The 22,823-nt window shown below is 41.9% G+C and overlaps 1 protein-coding gene across 1 annotated transcript in view; it reads right to left on the minus strand.

The window, feature by feature from the left end:
- The window catches only part of LOC113490776 (transcription initiation factor TFIID subunit 3-like), a 71,863-nt gene extending 49,040 nt beyond the window's left edge, over positions 1 to 22,823 (minus strand). Inside the window, exons 1-2 of the mRNA XM_026867350.1 lie at positions 22,627 to 22,823; positions 10,820 to 11,062 (exon numbers count right to left, since the gene is read on the minus strand). Coding sequence (XP_026723151.1) covers positions 10,820 to 11,062; positions 22,627 to 22,792 — 409 coding nt within the window. The 5' untranslated portion in view covers positions 22,793 to 22,823. The remainder of the gene's footprint in view (positions 1 to 10,819; positions 11,063 to 22,626) is intronic.

Raw genomic sequence — 22,823 nt, forward strand, 5'->3', positions numbered from 1 at the left:
GGGGGGGGGGGGTGTCTAGAAGACATGCTGGGAGTTTGCCTCACCCAGCTCTCTGCACAGCAGAGACGGACCAAAACCACATGCAAGGAGCTCAGCTTAGAGAGCTCGTGCAAGAAGAAATGTCTTTGTGAAGGAAAAACTCCTTAAATAGACAGGCCATTTATAAAACTGAGGTTTTGAAGAAATTTAGTGTTTCAGCCTGAAACACCTTAACTTTTAAACATATACAATGCATAAGCTGCACTCTGTGAAAATCAGCTCATCTAAGAGAAGGTTGTTACCTGCAATGTAAGCATTAAGATACTTATCATTTTTTAATTCACAGAAAGTTTACTCTCCCCAAGAGTCCTAAAAAAACCCGTAATATTGAATTGTGTCAATATATGCAATATTGTGATAAACCCTTCACATGCTGCAGTTTGTAACTGAACTACATAGCAACACCATAACAATAAAATGCCACCTTGATTTTTCAGCTCATCACAACCAATGTGATTTTCTATCACGTTTTTAAGGACTCTGGGAAAAAAAAGTTAAGGTATGATGATAAAAGAGGATAAATGGATGGCTAAATCTCACCAAAATCTAAATAGATTTTCACTTGTATTTCTAAAGCTTATTAAAAAAAACCCCATCCCAACTCAAGTTTCTTGGACAAGGATACGTGATTTTAACTGTAGCTCTTATCTTTTTTTTTTTTTTTTAAATAAATATGTGCATGTTTTGATCACACTGAAAATATTTGTTTGCAGAATATTTTATACACACACCTCCTCAAAAAGGTAAATGAATTAAATAAACCTGGCTGATCTGAACATGTAGAGCCTGTATTACAGAATATTAGAACTGTTGCACATAAGAATGGTAAAAATCCATCGATTCTCTTTAAAACAGCAAAAGAAACTATTTATCCCTGGGAGATTACAGATGAGCTACCACCGTCAGCGATATTGTGATTTAAAATATTCAGAACAGAAAGCAAGCCTCTTTAATGAATGTGTTAAAAGTTTCTCATGCAAACCCAAATGCATCCTTGTTTCATATTTAATTTGCAATAGGATACCCAGCAGCTGAGCTATGAGAGCTTTTCTGGCTGGTGACTGCCTGCCTGCTGAGACGGGCTCCACGCATAGGCAGCACACGATTGAAGACTAAATCCTCGGAGCTGCATCTCAGCTCCCTTTAAAGTTAATCTGAACACATTGGACTCAAAAGGAAATGAAAAGTGAGTTTCTCTCCCTTCCTATGGCACCAGAACTTCCTGTGTTTTAGTGATTGGTCAAGAACTATTATTTCCTCCATGCTATTCCCAATTGTGACTGTCAGACATAATTAGCGTTGTCTGCACACAAGCACAAACATTTGTTTAAATATGCCTGGAACCAAAGTCCCACATGCACAGAAACGTGGAGAAACTTGGACAATATTAAGATTCAAGTATGCTGTACCTGAATGAACATGCTGCTCTAAACATTTAGAAATGCAAAGTTCATTTGCTGAGATGAATATCCACAAAAATCTATGCAAGATAAGGGGTATTAAAATTATTCACTCTCCAATTCAGGATGGATTATTTGGCCAATCTGTTAAGCCGTACCTCTCAGACGCACAGAATCAGTACCATCCTCCTCCCCTCAGGGAAGAGAGCTCATAACGTTTGAAGAAAAGTATGCTTCATCCCAACTGTAAGAATACACATGAAACACAGAGTCTTCCTTTAACACAACTCTTTGGAATGGGAAAGCAGGAGACATCAACAGCGCAAATGCAGAGGGCAAACAAGTTCACCAAAGAAAATAAATTAAGCAGAACGCTGCAGATTGTAAAGTGGCCAGAATAAAGGTCATTTAAGTTGTTATCGAACTATTTTAAACACACACAGAGCGAGCTGAACTTCAATTTATCTCTCCATATAAAATACCACCTCTGGCAGCGTGGCGTCATCACTTATAACCATGATTGAAACATTAATCTCAAACCAAGTCAGAGAAATTTGTGACTTGCTGTGTTACCACCTGAAGACCCTATGTTTTACAGCCTTGGGCTAAATACAAGCCAGATCCAGCCCTGCTCAAGTTTGACATTGCTTCTCAAAAACACAGGTATGCTATGGTAGCTTTTGCTTAACCAATTCAAACAACACACATTTATACACAACATGCAAACAGAATGACATTTAACCTAGTCGTGCAATACACAGCTGTTCAAAGAAACAAAATCCAAACTAAAGAAATATATGAAAATACAGACTTGTCAAGTCATCAGAAAGCCATTAATGTTTCTAATGAGGGCAATTACAAAAATGAAAGATTCCAAAAAACCACTCAGTTACAGATGAACTTTAATTATCCAAGTGTCTTGCTACATGAACCAGGGTCATGTCTCCAAACGCCCTCTAATTTGAACTCTCCCTGTTATCCATCCAACTTTACATTTCTCAGGCTCTTGCAGGATGAAGTGGAACTGCCTACAGAGAAAAATGAGTTATCCCTTCCTAATGACTTACCTACTCACTAATATTCCCTTTAGATGAGAGTTGGAGAAAACAGGAACCTGTACCAAAGGTGACGACTGGAAGAAGACACTGAAGTTAAGAAGTGTATGGTAAAGTTATAGTGCTTATCCGTGTGTGGCAAAAGACAACTAATTCAAATGAGCTTTCTTAGTCATAATTTTAAAAATTAGAAGGCAGAGTTCCTTGGTCTTAACCTGGACTCTACCACATGTCTGCAGAAGCTTGTAATGAGTCATTCACCTGATTAATGCAAGAGAGATAGGGGTCCCGTAATCGACTAGTGATCTTTGTCTAGACAATGGCTTGTTCTGATGCTAAGATCAAGGTTAAACTCAGCTACACTTGAAAATGTGCGTGTAAACACTGTGCAATGTCTATTCCTGAATAGCTCCAAGCATGGATTTTTTTTTTTCCCCCACAGGAGGAAAGAAATGTTTCAGACACTTCAAAAGTTTTTAACTGAAAAAAGTTCAAGTAACTCTTCTCTGGACAGCAGCATTACTCAGAACAGCTACCTGGAGTGCCAACTCCTGAACTCCAGGTGTGGACCCTTCCCTGTGTCCATGTACATGCCACAACTGTTAATCCGCAGCAGGAAGATGCTGGCATTGTGGAGAAACTAAAGTTCCACACATCTCAAAATCAGGTAAACATACAAGGTCTCAAACAACATGTTCTAATTCCATGTCCTTCCCAAACAAGTCTCTCAAATGCAGTACAAAATTAAGGCTTGCTTAGGTTATGAGCCATTTCTCAGAAAGCCTGGCACAAATTCCTGTGCAGGCGGAGAGGTAACAATCAAATTTGCGGTTTTGCTCCCAGTAGCTAAAAGAATTTTTATTTGCCTTTTGAATGCCAGGAATTGTTAGTAATCACTAACATTTTCATTAAGCTTAAGCATCCTTGGTGGCAAAAGTCAAAGAGTAAAAAAAAAAAGAAAAGCATTTGATGAGAAGAAAAATAGGAAAGGCTCCTGCATGAGGCAAAAGCACCGAAAAATAATAAAGTTACAAGGTCAGCCCTTAAAACAGGCCAGTTGCACTTCTCTTTTATCCTGCTTTAAGCAGTGGCGAGACTTTCCATTTCCCACCCCTCCCCTAGAGTCACCAAAAGTACTCAGTGCAGTTAAGGGAAAGTCTGAAATGCTTGAGAACAGTAACACACAGCTATCGGAGGATAACCTAATTTGAAACTTATGCTTTCAAAGGCACAAAGGTGTCTGATGATCCAGATGAAATAAAATCCTCAAGTATAGTAGCAGTAGACAGTGCAGGAAGCAACACAGGCACTAAACAAAGTCATACATTGTCAGAAAATGGAAAAAACTGATCTGACATGACGAGTCGAGACAAGTGACAAAAGTTTTGCTGAAAAAGGATCAGTAGGAAATTAAAATCACGGCAGCATTTCTGTTTTAAATACACAAGACAATAGAATCCTTTTATCGTAAAGTCCCGTTTTCTCCTCCAGTTTTATTATAGCCAAAAATTGCAATTTGCATATCACAATACACTGAAAGAATCCACGACTTTCATTCCAAATCCATGTAAATAATTCACTGCAAAAGGCTGGCGTTTATGAGTAAACTTCTGCATCGTGCAGTTTTTATTCTGAATCCTTAAGAACCACTAACAACTTGTGAGTTATCTAAACAGGTCTGAAAAACAGAAAAAATTTTTGTGGGAAGGTTTTAAAGGACGTTATCCCCTTGAAGAAAAGTCACGTTCATTTCATTTGCTACGTGCAGTGAACAAAACTGGACAGATGAAGAAATATGTTTTCACAACGCTGAATTTTTATTGTTAGTACTCTTAACTCCTCATTATTACTTTTTTAAAAAATTGGAGTCAGCACCTGCATAAAATGTATTTTCTGATTTGCTAATTCAGGCACAGCCAGGTTCCAACCAATTTATTTGTTTTGAAGGATACAACATTTTAAAGATCCCAAACAAACAAAAACATGAAACCCCATCACGAATTCTCTCCCCAAACCCTTTTAATCCATTTCCTTCCATTCCCCACTTCCAGCTGCTACTATGCTTCTTACAAAAAAAAGCAAGAGGGTTGTTGGGTTTTTTTTTCCCCAAAGACATGAACAATTGGGAAAAGTTAGGTACTAGTCTCCTACAGAATATAAAACATTGTATGCTTCTGTCTCTGTAGTCTACGGATCCCAGGTATGTGATATGGTTTCTGTCACGGATAAAGTTTGACTATGGCACTTACTGCATCAGGGCTGCTTTTTTTTTGGTTTTTTTTTTTCCCCCAAGTGCTGTAAATTAAATGAAACTCTTTGGTGAAAGTCTATTTAGCTTCACATTTTATGCTTTTTAAAAAAAAATAAAAATCTTCCTCATTAAATCCTTTCTTGCAGTATTTCACTAGAAATTATGCTTTTGATTATGATACAACTTCTTAAGAAAAGGTAAAGATACAGTTGTCTTCCCAATTACAGCTTTATCAGCACGCCTTCTATAAAAGTTATTTTTCTGTCTAATGGCAAGATTTAAACCAGGCACATTTTCTGTACACTTTTTTTGTTCCTGTCTCATATTTTCCTTTTTCTTTGAAATCTGCCTCTCCTATTGGCTCTTTCCCAATGCCTTTCTTCTGTCTGCATCTCAAGCTTGGCTGCCTTTCTCATTTTGTCTGTTTCTCCTGTTGCTTCTTCCTTGCTAGGCTGCTGCATACGCGGAGACTCATTCGCACAAAAGCAATCAGCGTCTAACACTCAGCCTACTGCACGGACGGCTAAAGGATGCTTGCAAATACTCAGCAACCAGGCATGGTTAGCAGCCAGGAGCAGAGCATTCAGTCTGGCAGGGGTTTAACTCTTCAACCTGGTTGACTACACAGTACCTGTTTTTTGATGGGTGGTGGTTTCCTAACCAAATATACTGGAAAAACTCTGTTGAAAAGATCATTTCTGCTTTTAAATCGTCAGTGCAGCTGTTAGAACGAAGAAGAGTTAGTCTGTGGGGTTAAATTAGATCTGGGGAAAGGCAGAAAGGCTTAAAAACTACAACAGCGAGACCTGTGTTATCAAAATGGCAAAGCTGATATCCCAGTATCCTTTTTAACGCCCTCCACGCGCTAATTTAGAAAGAGGTATTGCCTTTTTTTAACCCTTGAAGAAACCACGAGATTGCAACGACGCTGGTCTGAGATCCAAGGCTTGCTAGATTCAGTTCTGGATCACAGCCAAAGAAAGCACTGCTAGACTGAAGGGCTAGTGACAATTTTAAAATCTGATATATCTAGCCACTGGAGCTAGACACTAATGCTTTATACCACCGTGATGCTTAATGCTTTATACAATTACAATTCTAGCACCAGTTGACCCTAGATATCAGATGCAAAAATCATGTTATTCTGATTAGCACCTTGCTTCACACACACCCCCCTTCTCATCAATTCAGATGTGATTTTTAGAAACTAACATTGCATGAAAAAACTAAAGATGTTCTGAGACGATGTATAATTTGACAGCTGGGTTTCCACGTTTCCAGGTGGCTGCAAGCATCACGTTTTGGTGAGTATAAGGTCCTAACATCCCATCAACAGCAAAAAGGGGCAAAGGCAGGACTGTTAGAAAATCAACAATTTTATGCTTTGATCTGCTGGGGAAATAAAATGCTCTGGCAGAAAAGGCTACGAATAAATCCGAATTTGTACACTGTGCCAAGAACTGATCCTGACTCAATGGATCAGAAATACAATGCCAGTGCTTGAACATACATTATCAGGAATGAAACACCACAAAACTTAATGCCCACTAAAAATGATGTTTGTTTCCAGATCAGCTTTAAAGGAAAGGAGCTGAACCTCTATGAAGTGGGAGTGAAGTGGTATGAAGCAGAAGGCAGAAAAAATGAAGCAAGAATTGAGGAGGAAGTTTGACTCCATAAAAGCTACCCCTCTCCCCATAAAAAATCTCTACTAGGAAGAGACTCTGATGTCTTCTCCCTCATATTCTTCTGAAATACCCCAGCACAATTACAGTATAAGAGAGGAAGGATGATCTCATGCAAATGTAACGGCCTATGAACAGTACAGAATACAAAAGCAATGTTTTCTTCAGTCTTCCAGTCAGAGAAACAGGGATAGACTACCTGTAACTTCAAAAAAGTCAGAAAAAGAAAGCAATTGACATAAAGCAGTTACTTAAAAAAAAAATAAATCATTCTTTAAAATGAGTTAATAATAAGAGGCAGCAAGTACAGGTCGAAATTCATTCCAAGAAGCTCAGAAATAAGGTTACCATGGCACATGTAGGATTCAAACTTCACTTTTCTTTGTTTTAATTATGGAGAATGATACATGTTCTTAAAGCATCAGGTCCCAGAGCTCTCAACATTACCACAAAATGTAATAGTGATTATTATTAGCTGTAGAAAAGTATCTGGGCTTTCTCAATTGGCCTAGTTTCAGCACAGTACTGTTTTGCTTCAAATGCAATCAACAAATTCTATGAAGTTGATGTATTATTGCAAAATGTATGTTCTTTTACATTAAAGCACAAGAAATAAAGCATGACCATCATGTTTTGCAACTAATTTATTTTTTTCTGCTTTTTTTTTAATCTGTCTTACAAGTTTACCATGACATTTTAGTGACAACAGCACTAAAATAACTCCAAAAACAAAAAGGGGTCTAATTAAAAATAGGCAGACAGTGAACATCATGATACATTGGCATAAAATTATCCCTTCAGTGTTCTTTGTAAAAATACTGCTAAAAACCCAACATTTGCCATGGCAATACTCAGCCAGATTGTTTTATAAAATATGTAATTTTATATGCAGATCCTCACAGCGCAAGCATTTGGAATCTGCACCAGATCATTTCGTTAGTGCACGCTGCCTGAAATGAGGCACGGCATATTTAAGGCAAGAAAATATTTTCTGCTTTCTTGGAACAAAACCTGTACCACTGAACTGAACTTTCAGCTGACACAAATTACAGATCTTGAAAATCTATTTGCCTTCCTCCCTTTCCCCCACAACTTCAGAAATCATTCAGAGAGCTGTTTCAGCATTTCTTACTATTGAGTACATATGGTGGAAACGGCTCCTCTCAGGCTGGACAGGACTTTTTGCTCTTAGCGAGTCTTTGGCAAGGATAACTAAGGCATCGCACAAGACTGTATACTCTGAACACAGCAGCACCAGTTCTAGAGCAAGCGGAAATAAGAAGTTAGTTACATGTGCAGAACTGGAGGACTTTTGAGAAGGAGGTTAGCAACACCTACTGGTCATGGTGCATACTGAACACTGTTCTTTTTTTTTAAACAAATGAACAATAAAAAAAAGCTTTTTCTTACCAAAGCACCTAGCTAAAATTACCTGTGAAGTCAGTTTGTCACCAGAGACAGTACTTCTAACTAGATCAACCGATAAAATTAAAAGATACTACTTCTCCCAATAAACCTTGTTCTGCTCATACCCGTAAGACCGTAATGGCTATGTCATTGCTAAAATATATCAGCACTAGTAATTTCTGAATCATATCAGTAAATAAATATTCATAACACGAGCTGAGCTCTAGGCTTCAACATAAAATGGGACATAATAAGTCTTCCTGACAGTTCCTTTAAGTGACTGAAAAATTCACATTATATATCGTAACGCACATGAAGCCTTCCTTCATTACTGCCTAATTATCTTTATTGCCCACTGAAAACAGCTCAAATGTAAGGAACTGCACAATCTTTGCAGCAGCATAGGGTTTTTTCCCTACTGAATAAAGATCTGCAAACTATTCAAACTGCTTCTGCAATCCTTCAGTATTTTTACGATGCGTTCCTTTCATCTGCAAAATGAAAAGTTTTTCTTCCGAATTGTACTTGGAGTAAAATACAACAAAAGATATACAACAGAGTTTGTTGATTCACCCTGCCCCTTTCAAAAAAGCCCCACACACAGGGCACAAAATTACAAATAGCATTTTCAGTAAACGTTTAATTAAAATGTCCTCAGCTGTAAGTATTTTAAATCAACTATAACAAACCTGCATTCAGCAGCTGTATTTAATGCTTGCTTTAAATTTCCATTAAAAAAATATTGTATTCATTTTTTGAAGTTGTGTCTATGGGTCCTCTGATACACTAGCCTTAGGCATTAGAAGTTTTCCTGGTTCTCATCCAACTTTGGAAATAATATCTTCTTGCTTCGGGTGTTAAAAGGATTCATACATTATTTATAAGGACTGCTAAAATCTAACTCCTGGATCTAACTTGCAAGAGAAAGAGTATAAAAAGTTACATACAAAAAAAGCACACAACTGTCCCCATTTCAATTTTTAGCCTCTCTCTGTCATGTATCGCCAGACTGAGTCTGTAATACTCTCATCTCTCACTCCCCATGTTCAGATACTTGTCTACAGCCGCTTTGAGCCTTGTTGAATTTGATCTTTCTTGCATATTTTTAAAGTATGATTTTCCAAGTTTAAAACCAAAACACCAAAACACCAAACAACCCTACCCAAAATGCAAAACTGCTGGGTAACTTGTTACATTTCAAAGATGCTGGATTTCTCTGACAGAACGGTGTTTGTTTACCTCCTGAAAAATCTGGCTAAAGTGTTTCAAGAGAGTAGCCAGGACAGGGTAGCTAAAACCCCTGTTCACTCCTCAAAGTCCTTCTCCTCTATACTTTTCTCTTTCTGATGTTGTCTACGTATATGGTATTTACATTTTTTGTCTCTTCCTGGTTTAAGAGAGCTCATTGTTATTTTAAAAACAACCCTTCTAACAAACTTCATGAGGGGGAGATTTTAATACCTTCTTATCAATCCAATAAAATATTTCTGCAGTTTCACTGACACCCAGCAGTTTCACTTCCTGGGTTATATTAAGGCAAGAGACATTAAAATGCTATTGATCTGTAAAAGAACTATGTATTCTATGCAATTAAAGCAAACAGAAAAGTCAGGTCTACAGAGCTTCAGAAATACTCACCAGCATGAGTAAGTTCTCACATTGCTACTGGAAATGGCATATTTGTTCTGAACACACTAAACCCATTGTATCTGATAGCCCTTTACACTTCAGATACCTGTTTCTGACCATAATTTCACTTAATCTAAGTGGAGCAGTTTGTAACTAGCTGAATATGATCTATGAAAGACTGAACCTACACTTACTACAGCTTACTAAACTGAAAAACTGCCCCATGAGACATTTTTACCAGCACAGCAATGGATTTCATTCACCCAAAAAGGTGATGTCATTTATGTTCATCTTTACACCGGGAAGAATTTTGACACATATTTCCACATGCAGACTTTGAGACCTTAGTTCTTAAAAAAGAACAATACACATAATAGAGCATGGTATCCATTCTGTCCTCACGGAAAATTATAAATTAAATAAGTATCTTGTGAGGATTGTACCTGTTCCTTACACTCTTTTGGATAACAGAGTTCTTCTGTCTGGGATTTCTGTACCCGGTCCACAAGCTTACATATGTTTATTTCCCCACGAAGTATAGTCACGTGATGTTCACTATTCAAAGGTAAAATTAGACTAAGTTGGGTTTCTCAAAGGTTTATCTTATTAGCAATTGAGTCTCGTGTAGCTGAAAAAGGGAAAAAAAGTATTTTGCTTTTTCCACTGCTCCTGTTAAAATTCTCAGGCTTAATGCAGCTCGTAGCATCTGTATAGCTGGTTTCACTGTTACAGTGATCCTCAGCCCCTGCCTCTGTGGGACAAGGAAGGGAAGGAGAACAGTTGGAACAGCAATGATGAAATCCTAATCAACATTAGCAAAGAGAATTAAAAGCAAGCACCGTGCCTCTAAACGACCCTTATTTTAAATCTGAATTCATGTTAAATGGAAGAGGCTTTCTGTTGGTTTTGTTGTTGTTTTATGTTGAATTTGTTCAAAGGAAGAAGAAACAGCTATCAGGAGCTGGGAACGCTGTGCCAGTGTCGCCAGCCTTCCTTCTACCTTTACCAAATTATGTAAGCTCTTGCAGTATAAATGAGGGAGGCTAACACATAAAAGGTAATGTAAAGCATTCATTTCTATTGTTATCTGAAAACTGAAAATTTACATGCAGTATAGAAATGTGTATTAACACAGTATATTTTGACACCAGTTAATCTTGGGAGGAGAGTAAAAGAGTGGAAAATACACTTGCCACAGCACTGCTACTTGTTTTGAAACCATGCTTGTGTAACACCCAGCGGATCCTTCCTGAGCGACTGCTGTGGGACAGCACAACCCCAACTGCTCCAGGGTGCAAACAAACACGCAAACACACGGGGACCAAAACTTAAAGCAAAGGATTAATTTCGCACCTTCTTGAGAGGAGACAATAGGAGGCATATAATCAGGGATGTACTCCTTCCTTTCTTCCGCATCTTTACTTCCCGGCTGGGGAAACTGCAGGACATTGTTCTTGCTGACGGGAAACGAAGGGATTTGGTGTGCGAATGTGACAGGTTCAATATTGTGTATATAATCTTCTAGCTCATGCAGGTTAACCCCCATAAGCTTGAAGGCATCACCTACATCGTCCAAAATTGGATCTGTGCGGCCATCTGTGATAAAAAAACACAAACAAACAACAAAAACACAATATTTTTGCAAGAATCTGGTTTAAAAAAAAATTGACCTGCAGATCTAGGCTTAGAGATTACAATCCGCCACGGCTCGCCACCGGTAACAGAGATTACTGCCCCACAGTTCTGCTAGGTTTACTGTTCATCGGGCTGTACAACGTCTCAGGCTAAGAACACTCTCATTTAAAAGTGTTTTATTTTGATCTGTATCACTCTGTTTCAATCCGTACCATTAAAGACCTGCACCTCAAGAAGCACTTCAAGCAAAACCGATGAGAGCAGAACAGGGCAGCTTTACCTGACAACAGTCAATTAACACCACGCGACACCACTTAAAATAGTCTTCAGTTTCATAAAATAAATTCACATGAACAAAACAAGCCCTCAATATGTAGAAAGTGCCCCTTTACCAGTATGTCACAGACCGAATATTAGTTTTCAACCTAGAAAAGGAACAATTTAATTTTGTTGAAGCGACTGTAGTTTATGGGCAGCAAAAAAAAAGAAGGTATCTCTTGTATCTCTTGATAACAAAAATATTTCACCTAGTATCTTTCCACCAGATGAAATCTATAGGTTTCATAATCTATGAGTCACTTTACCTACCGGTTAGATATACCTCCCAGATGAAACACAGGAATATTAAGTAATGGTCTGACGAGGAAAGAATATTTTATACCAAACTTCAGGGGCTGATTTCCTGGGGGGAATTTAAGTTTACCTCTACAGCAAAAATCTTATTTTCTTTATGAAAAGCATAGTGAAACCTTACTGGCCAAGCAGCCCCGATCTTTATTTAATGACCTCCAAGAAAACAGTCCAAGAGAAGATGCAGTTTATTCTATACATGTAATTTGGCTCAAAGATTTAAACCATACAGTGCTGAAGTCCTCCAAGTGCCTCGGTTTCCCTGACTTGACAGAGGGAAATCCCTCTGCAAGCCTCCCGAGGGAGAACTGGACACCTGGCTTTGGTAGCCAAAGCACCACTTTGAATCTCATCCTAACTCTTCATAGTAACAGTAACACACACACACAAAAAAAAGCCTTAAACTACAAACATGATTATTATTATTATTTTTTAAATTCAATAAAATTACACTGAATTATAAAACTTCTGTATAGTTGGCTTATGAAGATATTACATCCTTACATGATGATAAGCTGTGATTTACTTTAAAAAGTAATTATGGAAAACCAGCCCGTGCTCATTGAAGGAACACAATCGCTATTGTGAAGCCCCAGCTTTGGAGAACGGGGGGGATGCTCTTTTGTTTGTCCTTTAACCTAATCTCTTCTTGGTTTATCTTGAAGCCGAAGCAGTTGAGCAGGCTGGTTCTCACATCACTGGATGAATTCAAACCCCTAGCCAACTTATGCCTTCAGGTACATTTAGAAAATAAGAATTTTGTTCTAGAATTTCTCTTCTTAGTCTTGCGGTGAAGATAAGGGTAATACTCAGATTATGGTTTTGATTCTCAGCTCTGTAACACTGGCCTCTTGTGTGACTCTGGGCAAGTTGCTTGTGTTTTAATTCTCTCCACAGCTAAAAGGGAGATCAGACCAAGTTATCGCCTCTTTTGTCCGTCTGTATTTAGAACGTGAACTCCGCACAACAAGAACCATCTCGGATTTTGTGTTTGTATAATATCTAGTACAAGTTTCTCCTTCAGACTTTAGGGACGGAGAAACGTGGAGGCTTACATAAGCATAATTAAAGGAGAATTTCACCACTCTGGAGTGGTTATGAGATCCCTATAATTATTAGGCAGGCAGAAGAGTGTTTTATCCTTAAAAAATTAAGTTTAGATAATTGACACAGCTAAGAAATTTTGCACTGTCACTTTAATTGCTCTTCGGACTATGAAGATACCTTTGAACTTAATCATTTTCTAAGGTGTCAAGACTTAACAGGTACAAGTTGAAAAGGAAAACTTGGGGAAAACTTTTCAACAAGCCCAGAAGTGAAGCGTACTCATTCCCCCAACATTCCTGAATCACTGGCTATGCTGTTTGCAGGATGGGGGGAGATCCATGGTGAGCCTCGCAGCACTCACTCCCAGGTGGGCACTGCCGAGACCTGGAACGGGTACTGACAGGCACAGACACAGACCGTGCTTCTGTCCAGTTTCCCTTGAAAGAAAAACGAAGTGTGCAGGCAGGGAAATGCTGCAATAGGTTCTCCAGCTGGACAACCTGGAACAGGACAGCAAGAGGCACCCCAATACTGGGGCGTGCTCAGTGTGCAGCCCCTGGCACCAGCACGGTCACGTACTCAGGGTGAAAGTTGAGTCCAGTTTATCACTGCAATAGGAAAAGGTCTTTTCCTAGATCTGCACATGATCTTTTTAACCTCCAAAAAAGTGTACTGACGTGATTAGCAAGTGATAAATGCTAAAAAGGACTCCTTCCTACAAGTGCTTATTAAGAACATGTGGCAGAGAAGCAACTACTAAGTGTAACTGAAGCATAGAAATACTTAGGCACCCATATCAAAAAACAATTATGTGTGTTATAAAGCAGGTTCAAAAGGTGATCAAAAAAACCTGAAGAAGAGTCAATTTTCCTGTATCTTTGACATTTGACTCCAAACAGTAAATGTCGAGTCATAAGATTGATTAAAAGCTAAATAAAAATGTCAAACGTGCAGCTGTCAGAGGAATGAAATGACTGTCTTTTCAAGACAGAGTGTCATCAGTGGTAAAAGTGTACAAAAAAAAGTTTCAGGTCTGTATTCATATCCGTATTTAAATCAAAACAGCTATCAACTGCAAATATACACAGCACAAAAATGTATTAAATCAAATTTCGGGTGATTCATCAAATGAAGGCTTTATACCTTTACTTGAACAGTTTAGCATTCCTCTTCTCTCTCTGGTTTAATAAAAATTCACTAAAATAGCAGAAGTCAGACACATGAAAAGGAATGCTGACAAACATGTAACACACTCTCTCCTGGTCTTTCATTTAGTCTTAAGGCTTTTTTCTCTCTAAGTAAATGATGAAAAAAAAAGAGTTGAATTTGTGCATACCGAATTTGTCTCAATATACTTCAGATATCTGTGCTATCCTCAGTTTAAAAATTCAGATGCTGAAGCTTCCCAGGGAAATAATTAATCCAATGTCACACAAGTCAGTGCCAGATCAAAAACAGCTTTGGAGCTTTTGGTTTCCAAGCCTCTTGCTGGGCCCTATACCATGACACTTCAAATACTATCTGTTGCCCAGGATTGGGAAAAGATGGAAGGAGATGGGAATAGTTCATCCAGCAAGTTACAACTCTCCTCCTTACCCTGCGAACAGCGAGCTAATAAAAATATCTTCCTCACGAGTTTTTAAGCTGTACTATCTCCCTGACTGGGAGCTGTGCTCCGAAACTGATATAGCTGTGGAAAACAGCAGAGTTAAATTAAGACCATTCAGTCTCAAAACAGAAACCTGTGGGAAAGACCCTGCAGTTATGTTACACTCAGCTTCCCTATGCATGAGGACGAACACTGGGAGGAGGAATGTGCACACAGAAATGGATCCCGAAAAAACATACAGCACCGAAGCAACGGCGAAACAGAATCCACACAGAGCTGAATATTTGGATGAAAAGTTATCCAACCTTCAACCCTGCTGCTCAGTGCCACCTGCAGATAAACCTAGCTGTCCACAAGGAAAAACAAATCAAACGGAATGACGGCAGCACGGTAACTCCTCTTCAAGCAATAAAAGCTCTCTTTCGTTTTGTGGGGAAAAGGAATTTTTAGAAGCTACTAAAGCCTAGTTATCTTTGTAAATGTCACAAGAAATCGTCCAGCAAACAAGCTGACCAATGCTCACATCATCCAAAGAAACCACGTGGGGGTTTGGGAAAAACTATCTTTTCTAAAATGCAGTTTCAGGAATAGCCGATTTACTTTCGTCAAACTCACTCCCATCACCTCCTCCTTCCTGGCCCAAAGTTCATATGGATCAGTGAAAATTTAACAAGCAAGCAAGTACAGAAGAGCTTTTAGTTTCATGTCAGGTTTTTTAAAGGGAGCAACTACAGCTCTGTAATAATTATACTGAGAAAAATTAATGAGTCACTACCCATGCAACATGCACAGTCTATTATAAATAGCTCAGCATTCACCCTCGTGGCTGCTATAAAGAGAGATGTAAAAAAATATTTTATTTTAACCAGCAATTAGGTATAGCTTCTCAGTATTTTTATTACAGGCTCTATCACAGATTCCTTGTGCTCCAGCACATCATGCAACCCTGCCACGCATTCAGTACCTGTGGATCTACACTGAATAGTTACCCCAGGGTAACTCTTTCAAACAGACATTGCTTCCATCCAGCACCCACAAAAACAGTCAGAGGCATACACAGTAGATTATTTAATAAGTATATATGCCTTATTTGAGTACACTTAAGTTGGGAAAAAGGATCCTATTAATGTAGTTAACAGATAGGCAAAAGCATCTTCTTGGTAGTGCTGCTCAGTCTGCTCCTTTTCCTGGTAACGTCATAAATGTCAAGCAAAACCCAAGTTGTCCTTTACTGGTAGCCAGCAAGAAGTTGATTAGCTTAAAAACATCAACATTTATGGTTATCAGGACATAAAGAGGTACCCTTCTTATAACAAATGTCATAGATACTTGTTACAACAGTCATTCAGCATCAGTACGGGGAATCCGCTCATTTAACTGATAATCGAAATCTAATACTTTGATAGCGATTATTGCTGCATACCGATGAGTGAAGTTAACTAAAAAAAAGAGAACAAAACAAAACAAAAAAAGTGTATGTGGTAAATCTGACGTTTAATTAGAAAGAAATATAAATTTGATTGATGCCAGGTCAATTCCTAATGAAAACATTAGTCTGCTGTTTGCATTCTCCAAAGCAGAGATCTGCTGTAACAAAGTTAGGTTTTCCTGTACAGGAGATTGTGCAGTGACATTGGAGGTTTTGAGCCAGTCCTATCTTGGAATAGTTTTTTGTGAAATCTGTCATTTTTCCTTACAGTCACAATGTTCTGCTCACCAGATCAGAACCTGCCTTTTTAATAAAATGCAGTGGTATTATTAATATTAATTTTAATATCTTTAGTATTATATCTACATTAAATATTAGTTTTATTTATATATAAAGAACTAGTTTTAGGTAGTCCTGCAAGGAGCAGTAAGTTGGACTTGATCCTTATAGGCCCCTTGTAACTTGAGATATTCTGTGATTCTACGTTTACATAAAAATAATCTTCAAAAAAGTAGTCATACAATATGAAACTAAGGAACAAATTCTGAACTCTATTTCCTCACTGTAAACAATTTTTGGCAGAAAAAATAAAAAAAAAAACTCCGCACCATATCCAAGCATATGCTCAACATTGAAAATTCAAGGAAAAAGTACTGAAAAACCCACTTCTAGATCCAACACACAAAGCTAATTATCTAGTTTATTACTCTTGTAGTTTTAGCAGCAGATAATCTAGATTCGTGCTGCTGAAATACACCCAGGTGCCATTAGTGATTATAAAGTTAAGTGGCTTCTACCTGGTTGTTTTTTTAAAGCAATATAGTAGAAAAATCAGGCTTTTGGGGGCATAAACCATGACTTCTCATCCCTCCCATGAATTGCACCACCCACATAAATATACTGGAAACGGAACTCTCTTACTGGATGTGCTAAGTTCAGAGGTAAAACACGGTATATTCTGTGTATCTATATCCCACTGCCAAGCCGTGTTAGCTAAATTCATAGCAAATGAAGCTGATTGCTGTCTTGTCTTCACTGGACAGTTTCCTCCACATAAAAAACCCCAACATATACAAGAAAATCCACAGCAGTTAACCCAAAGCACGAGCTGTGCTGCCACCTCTATCAAACCACATGAAACGTGAGCGCAAAAGAAAGCGGCACGTAAGAGAGAACTTCTCCCTTTTTCACCTCTGCTTAAAACAACAACAATGTAGGACTCTGCGCTCAGAAACCACACGATGTCAATTTGTTTGGCAGCTCAATACCTTAATTACATACTCCAACACTGTTTTTCAAATATTTTATTTAAATTTTAGGATAAAAACATGTGTGAAGTGTACAGCATATTGAATAGGCTTCCTCTTACAAGCTTTCCACAAATTTGAACAGCATAATATGGTGTACTTCAACAGGAAAACCCTTATTTTCTCCCCTGTAAATTCACTCTCAAATCCACCCCCAACACAGTATTCAGAAGCATTTCATGGCATCAAACACATCTCAAGCCCGTTTTGCAAATCCTTTTGCCTTCTCTTTGCAGCCACAGAAGCTCCCATCAACTACAGCTACTGCAAATGCAAAGAAACAACGGCAGAAAAGTAATGAAAATCTTGAATGTAGCTCTCCTAATGGGATGTAACAGCTGGAACAAAGATCTAACACAGCTGGGAAAGCCGTAATTTTCTTTTGCAACTGAGAAAATACGTGAACAGCAATGACATGCTTTTCAGAGCAATACCACACTGTCTCAATTACGTCAGAGTAAATCCATTCAGTTTCAAATACAAAGATTATGTCCCTCCAGCTGACAAGCCTGCTAACTCAAACCCCACTGGTTTGACTCCGAGATAACACACTGACAATAAAGATGCTACAATTGGAATTTAATTAATTCTACTTATGCAAAACCATGGCAAAATTCAGCTCATTCATCCAGAGCTGGGTTTGTACAGTAACTTATTTTAGGAGCAAAGGGAAACAATTCTGAAAAAGCAGGGAAACGTCAGCTGAGCATTAAGATGCTTTTTACAAACCTTTTAAAGTCATAAATACAGGAATCATTTTAAGAGAGGTAATACGAGAAATACCATATCACTGGCATGAAAACAGCCTATTCCTCTTCTCCTTCACAAAAGAAAAAAAAAAATACTGTAATACTTCCTTCTCCATTTGAAGGGGGGGAGAAAAAATTCCTTTCCCACCTTCAGGAAGCAAACCCAAAGCAAGAGAGGGATACCTTATTTCTATGCACATCCAATTTCTCAAGCACCAAAAGGAAAAAGTTGTATTTTCACCATCTCTACGTCTTTTCCTCCCAGTCTACGAATACTGCTGTACCTGTGGCAGAGTCAGCTGAGCTCGGGGAGGGCAATGCTGCTCAACAACTCAGCTCTTGCACAAGCAGTGATCCAGTTACAAAAGCACCTCCCCAAAATCTGTACTAACCATATCGAAGGATGGCTCCGACCCAGCCTAGGTTAGCTCCTTTTTCACCCCATAACCCAAGTCTCCCAAACTCCCTCTGCTATCCCCGTTAATCTCTTTACAGATCACTTCTGTTTGATTGAGATACAGACTTCACAGGTGCAGCAGCTGCACTGGTGCTGCTGGTTTAATATCGCACAGTCCCTTTTCCAGACTAACCATACACAGCCTCACATCTAACCAGCTCTCTAATTTACAGAAAGCTTGTACGAGGAAACCTATTCAACCTAGAGCTCAAGGAGTTTGCAGCAATAACACTAAGCTCCTCCTAAGCCCAGTTACACTGGCAGTGCCGGACTTGATCTCAATTATTCCTGAAATCATGAAGCAGAGGCAGGGCTGGGTGTCAGGTATGTTCAGCTCTTCACTTGGCGTTATTGGGGATCACTGCAGCAGTGAGAACTTCTGCCTCGGAGCAGAGGCACGCGTACAAGCAGCAGCACTTTCAGGCCACAGCTGCTCCTCTCCCGACCAAACTGATCACGCTGTGCGCTTCCCGGCTCACGGGTCTGGCTCGACACACTCTCCAATTCCCTCCTGCAGAGGAAGCTGACACCTCCAGCCTTCACAGCTGCTCTGATCTTGAGGCTGCATTCGCCACCAGCTGACAGCAACGTGCCTCTGATATGCCTCTCACCCGCTGCTGTGATACACTCATTAGCAGAGCTCCCACAACCTGGACACAAGTGCTGGCAAACTTTTCCATTTACATGTTTCAGGGCTGCCATCCCTGTTATCTCTCCCATAACTTCCCACAGTCCCCAGCACATTAACTGGTAGTGGCTACGGGAGCCCCAAATCCACCACCTTCTCTTCACACAGCACTTCAGGCAAGTGATCCCATATTTCCATCCCAGCTCCAACTCCTGCTTCTTCTGAACTCCCTCCCCGCTGCCAGACCCAACCACAGCAGCTCTGACCTCTGCCCCAGGGGCTCTCCAGGACTTCCCCCTCCACCAGTACACACAGAGCAGCAGCAGCCCACAACCCCACAGCTCCCTAGCATGCCAAAGGATGGGGTAACAAGGAACAAGTCCCTCATGGCACAAGAGGCATCAGCAGCCCTGCTTCTCCATGCACACACCCCCTAACTCCCCCCCAGCCTCTCCAGTACGTGCACCCCTTTTCATCTCCCCCCCACTACTTACAGATCCAGCAGCAGCCCTGGCAGCCCCATCTCTGCACACACATCATGGCCATCCTCCCCTCCTGCTCCACGCGTAGGGCAGCAAAGGCCTCCACACACACAGACACCACACCGACAGCCTGAGCCTTGCTCCACATTCCCCACAACGTCCCTGTGTTCAGACCCTGCAGTGACCCTGACAGCCTCCCTCTCCCCGCCACCTCCCCACACCCTCCCTGACCCAACAGGACACCGGCACCCCCTTGTTGACCTTCGCACACGCAGCAGACCCCTACCAGCCTGTCATTCCTCCAGTCAGCATCACTGACCCAGCAAGCAACTGGGTATCACATCCTCCTACACCCCATATTCTGCAGGTACCAGCAGGTCACTTGCTCCCTCAGCACCTCCTCTGCAGGGACAACCCCGGGGGACAAATTGTAACTCCTCGAAACAAGGCCTGTGAGAAAATAGAGCCCAAGAGAGATAAGGGATGGGGCGGGGAGCGGAGACCCTCTGAGTGGAGGAATGTCTAGAACACTTTCAAGTAGCAAAACTATAGTCACAGGGTGGACAGTGTGGAGTTTGGAGCTGATAAGGCTGCCTGGATAGCAGAGGATGCAGCTGGAGATGGGAGCCCTGTGAAGGCTGGTTCTGCTCTGGTGCATCTCGTAGAGTTTCAAGGGCCATCCATCCTGTGAATGACCTTTGCTTCGTTATCCACAAAATGCATATGAAAGTTGACACCCCTGAACATGCTCATTACAAAATCATGCTAATTACATCATCCCATGAAGCACCTTACCCCTCCCCAAACATGGGATAGTAAGCGGGTTGACCTAGGGGACAGACCCAAAGAAAGTGTGTATAATCCTCTGAGGGGAGGAGTGAGGAGTGAAAGGGAGAAAGAAAAAAGAAGACATGAAGAAGGGAAGATGACGGATGCATCCCTGACGAACCCAGACCAGTGGTCTCTGTTCTCTCTATCTCTCTCCTTTCCTTTTTCCCCTTTTCCTTCACTACCATTAAGTAATGCAACGCATACTACATTGCTTGCCATAACTCATTACATACTTAGCCCATTATCGTGTATCCAGTTAGTACACTGTTGGAAGTTAATAAATGCCTGGACTTTGAGACTTGTCTCACCGTTGTCCACTCTGTTGGGGATTTACAAATCTAAGTCACTTGTCTCCCTCATCTGAACAGATGTGACAGGGACCCACAACTTCATCCTTTGTCGTACACCTGGGCCCAGCAGTGATAGTTGTTCCCCTTCCCATCCCATACACACATACTCCATACCCCTACACAACCCAGCCAGCAGTCCTCACACTGACACCCAGACCTCTCTTTTTTCTCTTTTCCCACTTGGTGTAAATTCACCCCTTCCATGCTCCCACCTCAGCATAGCCTCACCCCAAATCCAGCGAGGCCCTGGACATCCTGCCCCCCACCATCACTCCTAGCTCCTGCACGTGCCACCTCAGTGGCAGCACTGGCTAACTCCAGTCCCTCACATATCCAGACAAACCTCTTCCACTGCATCCAAATGAGGACACTCACACCTTGTGCCACATGCACTAAAACTATCCCCAGCCCCATCCCTCCCGTTCACCATACACATACTCCACACCTCCCACGTGCAGCCCCATCACCTTCCCACATCCCATGCACTACAGTTTCATGTCCCCCAAAACCACTCTAGTTCATCCCTGCCTTTGCACGCTGCAGCCCCGCATCCCCCATATACACATTCCCAGTCCCACAGTGCCATCGCTTTCCCTGTGCACACACATCCCCAGCCTGACGTATATGGCTCCAAGCTGCCCCGGTACATGTCAATCCCTGACCGCAGCCCCTCTGCCCACCCCCGTACATGTGCATCCCTGACACCAGGCACCACAGCCCCACATCGCCCCTATACACATCCATCCCTAACCCCTCACAGCACAGTACATGTGCATCCCCCGGCAGCACTAAAGCCCCACACCTCCCCTTGCACACATGCACCTTTAGCCCCACAAACCACTGCCCCCTTACACATATATACCCAACCCAGAGCACTCCAGCCCCAGCAATAGTTTCCAGCCACATCTCTCTCCCCATGCAGGTGACTCCACTCTCCCCCAGGCACACCTCTCGACCCGATGCACTGAAGCTCCATCTCTTCACTCCTTACACTCCTCCCACATCAGGGGTTAACACCTCCAGCCTCCCTGCCCCATACATTCAGCCCAAACCTTGCACCCTACAGCTTCAGCACTTCTTGTGCCCACATCCTGGACAGTACACACACATCCCTACCTGCAGTGGGCCCCCACAGCCTTCTCAGCATTCCCACCAGGGCACAGACCCTGACCCAGAGATGAACCAGGACAACACAGCAGCAGCATCACATCCTCTTATGCACACATCCCACCCAGCAAGACATCTGGCTGTCCCTTCTTCCCTCCCAGTACATCCCCCATCCCAGATCCACAACACCACAACTCCAGCAGCAAGGCTGACAGTCCCATCTTCCCCTTTTCCACACATGCACCCTAGAACCCTGCACACTGTAGCCAGAGAAAGGGGGGCAGCAGCCCCATCTCCCTACACTCCAGACCCACTGCCTCAGAGCTCCGTTTCTCCCAAGTCCACAGCCCACCTCTCCCTTGCACTAAGAAGTGCTCCATGGCTTCCCCCCTCATCCTCTCAGCCCCCTGCACTGCTCCACAGCCCAGCTCCCCTTCATACTCCCCCAGCTGGAGTACCCCCACAGGTCACCTCCCAACAGCCCCCCCCAGCCTGATCTCCCCCTTGCCCTCACTCCCTGCCAGAGACACTTCCCCATGCTCTCTCCCTACAGAACTGTCCCACGGGCCACCTCCCCATGCCCTCCCGCACTGCCCCACAGCCCACATCTCCAGGACTCTCCCTCTGAAAAGCACCCCCCCAGCACTGCCCTACAGCCTCCCACCCCACAACTACCCTCTCTATGCCTCCACAGTGCTACCCCCCAGCCTTTCTCCCCACAGCCTGCCCTCCCTCCGGCCCACAGCACTGCTCCGCCGCCTCCCTTCACAGAACGGCCAAAGCTGGTAGGGACTCATGGAGGTCACTTGGACCCTGTGCAGACGGCAACGACCACGTCCTCCGCCGCTGCCCCTCTCCCCACAGCGCTGCCCCCCACACCCGGCCCGACCCGCACTCACAGAGCTCGCAGTAGCGGTGGCAGCCCCGGCCCAGCCCCTGCAGGTACCGCTGCAGCACGTCGGTGAGGAGATCGCAGGCCGAGACCTGCACCGAGTCCCAGCCCAGCGCCTGGCAAATCTGCGCCACCGACACCCGCAGCAGCCACCGCGAGTAGGTCTCGCACATGCCGGCTCGGCTCGGCGCGGCGCCGCCCGCC

This window comes from Athene cunicularia, unplaced genomic scaffold (assembly GCF_003259725.1).
Source record: "Athene cunicularia isolate RWA unplaced genomic scaffold, athCun1 SCF_3, whole genome shotgun sequence".
Lineage (NCBI taxonomy): Eukaryota > Metazoa > Chordata > Aves > Strigiformes > Strigidae > Athene > Athene cunicularia.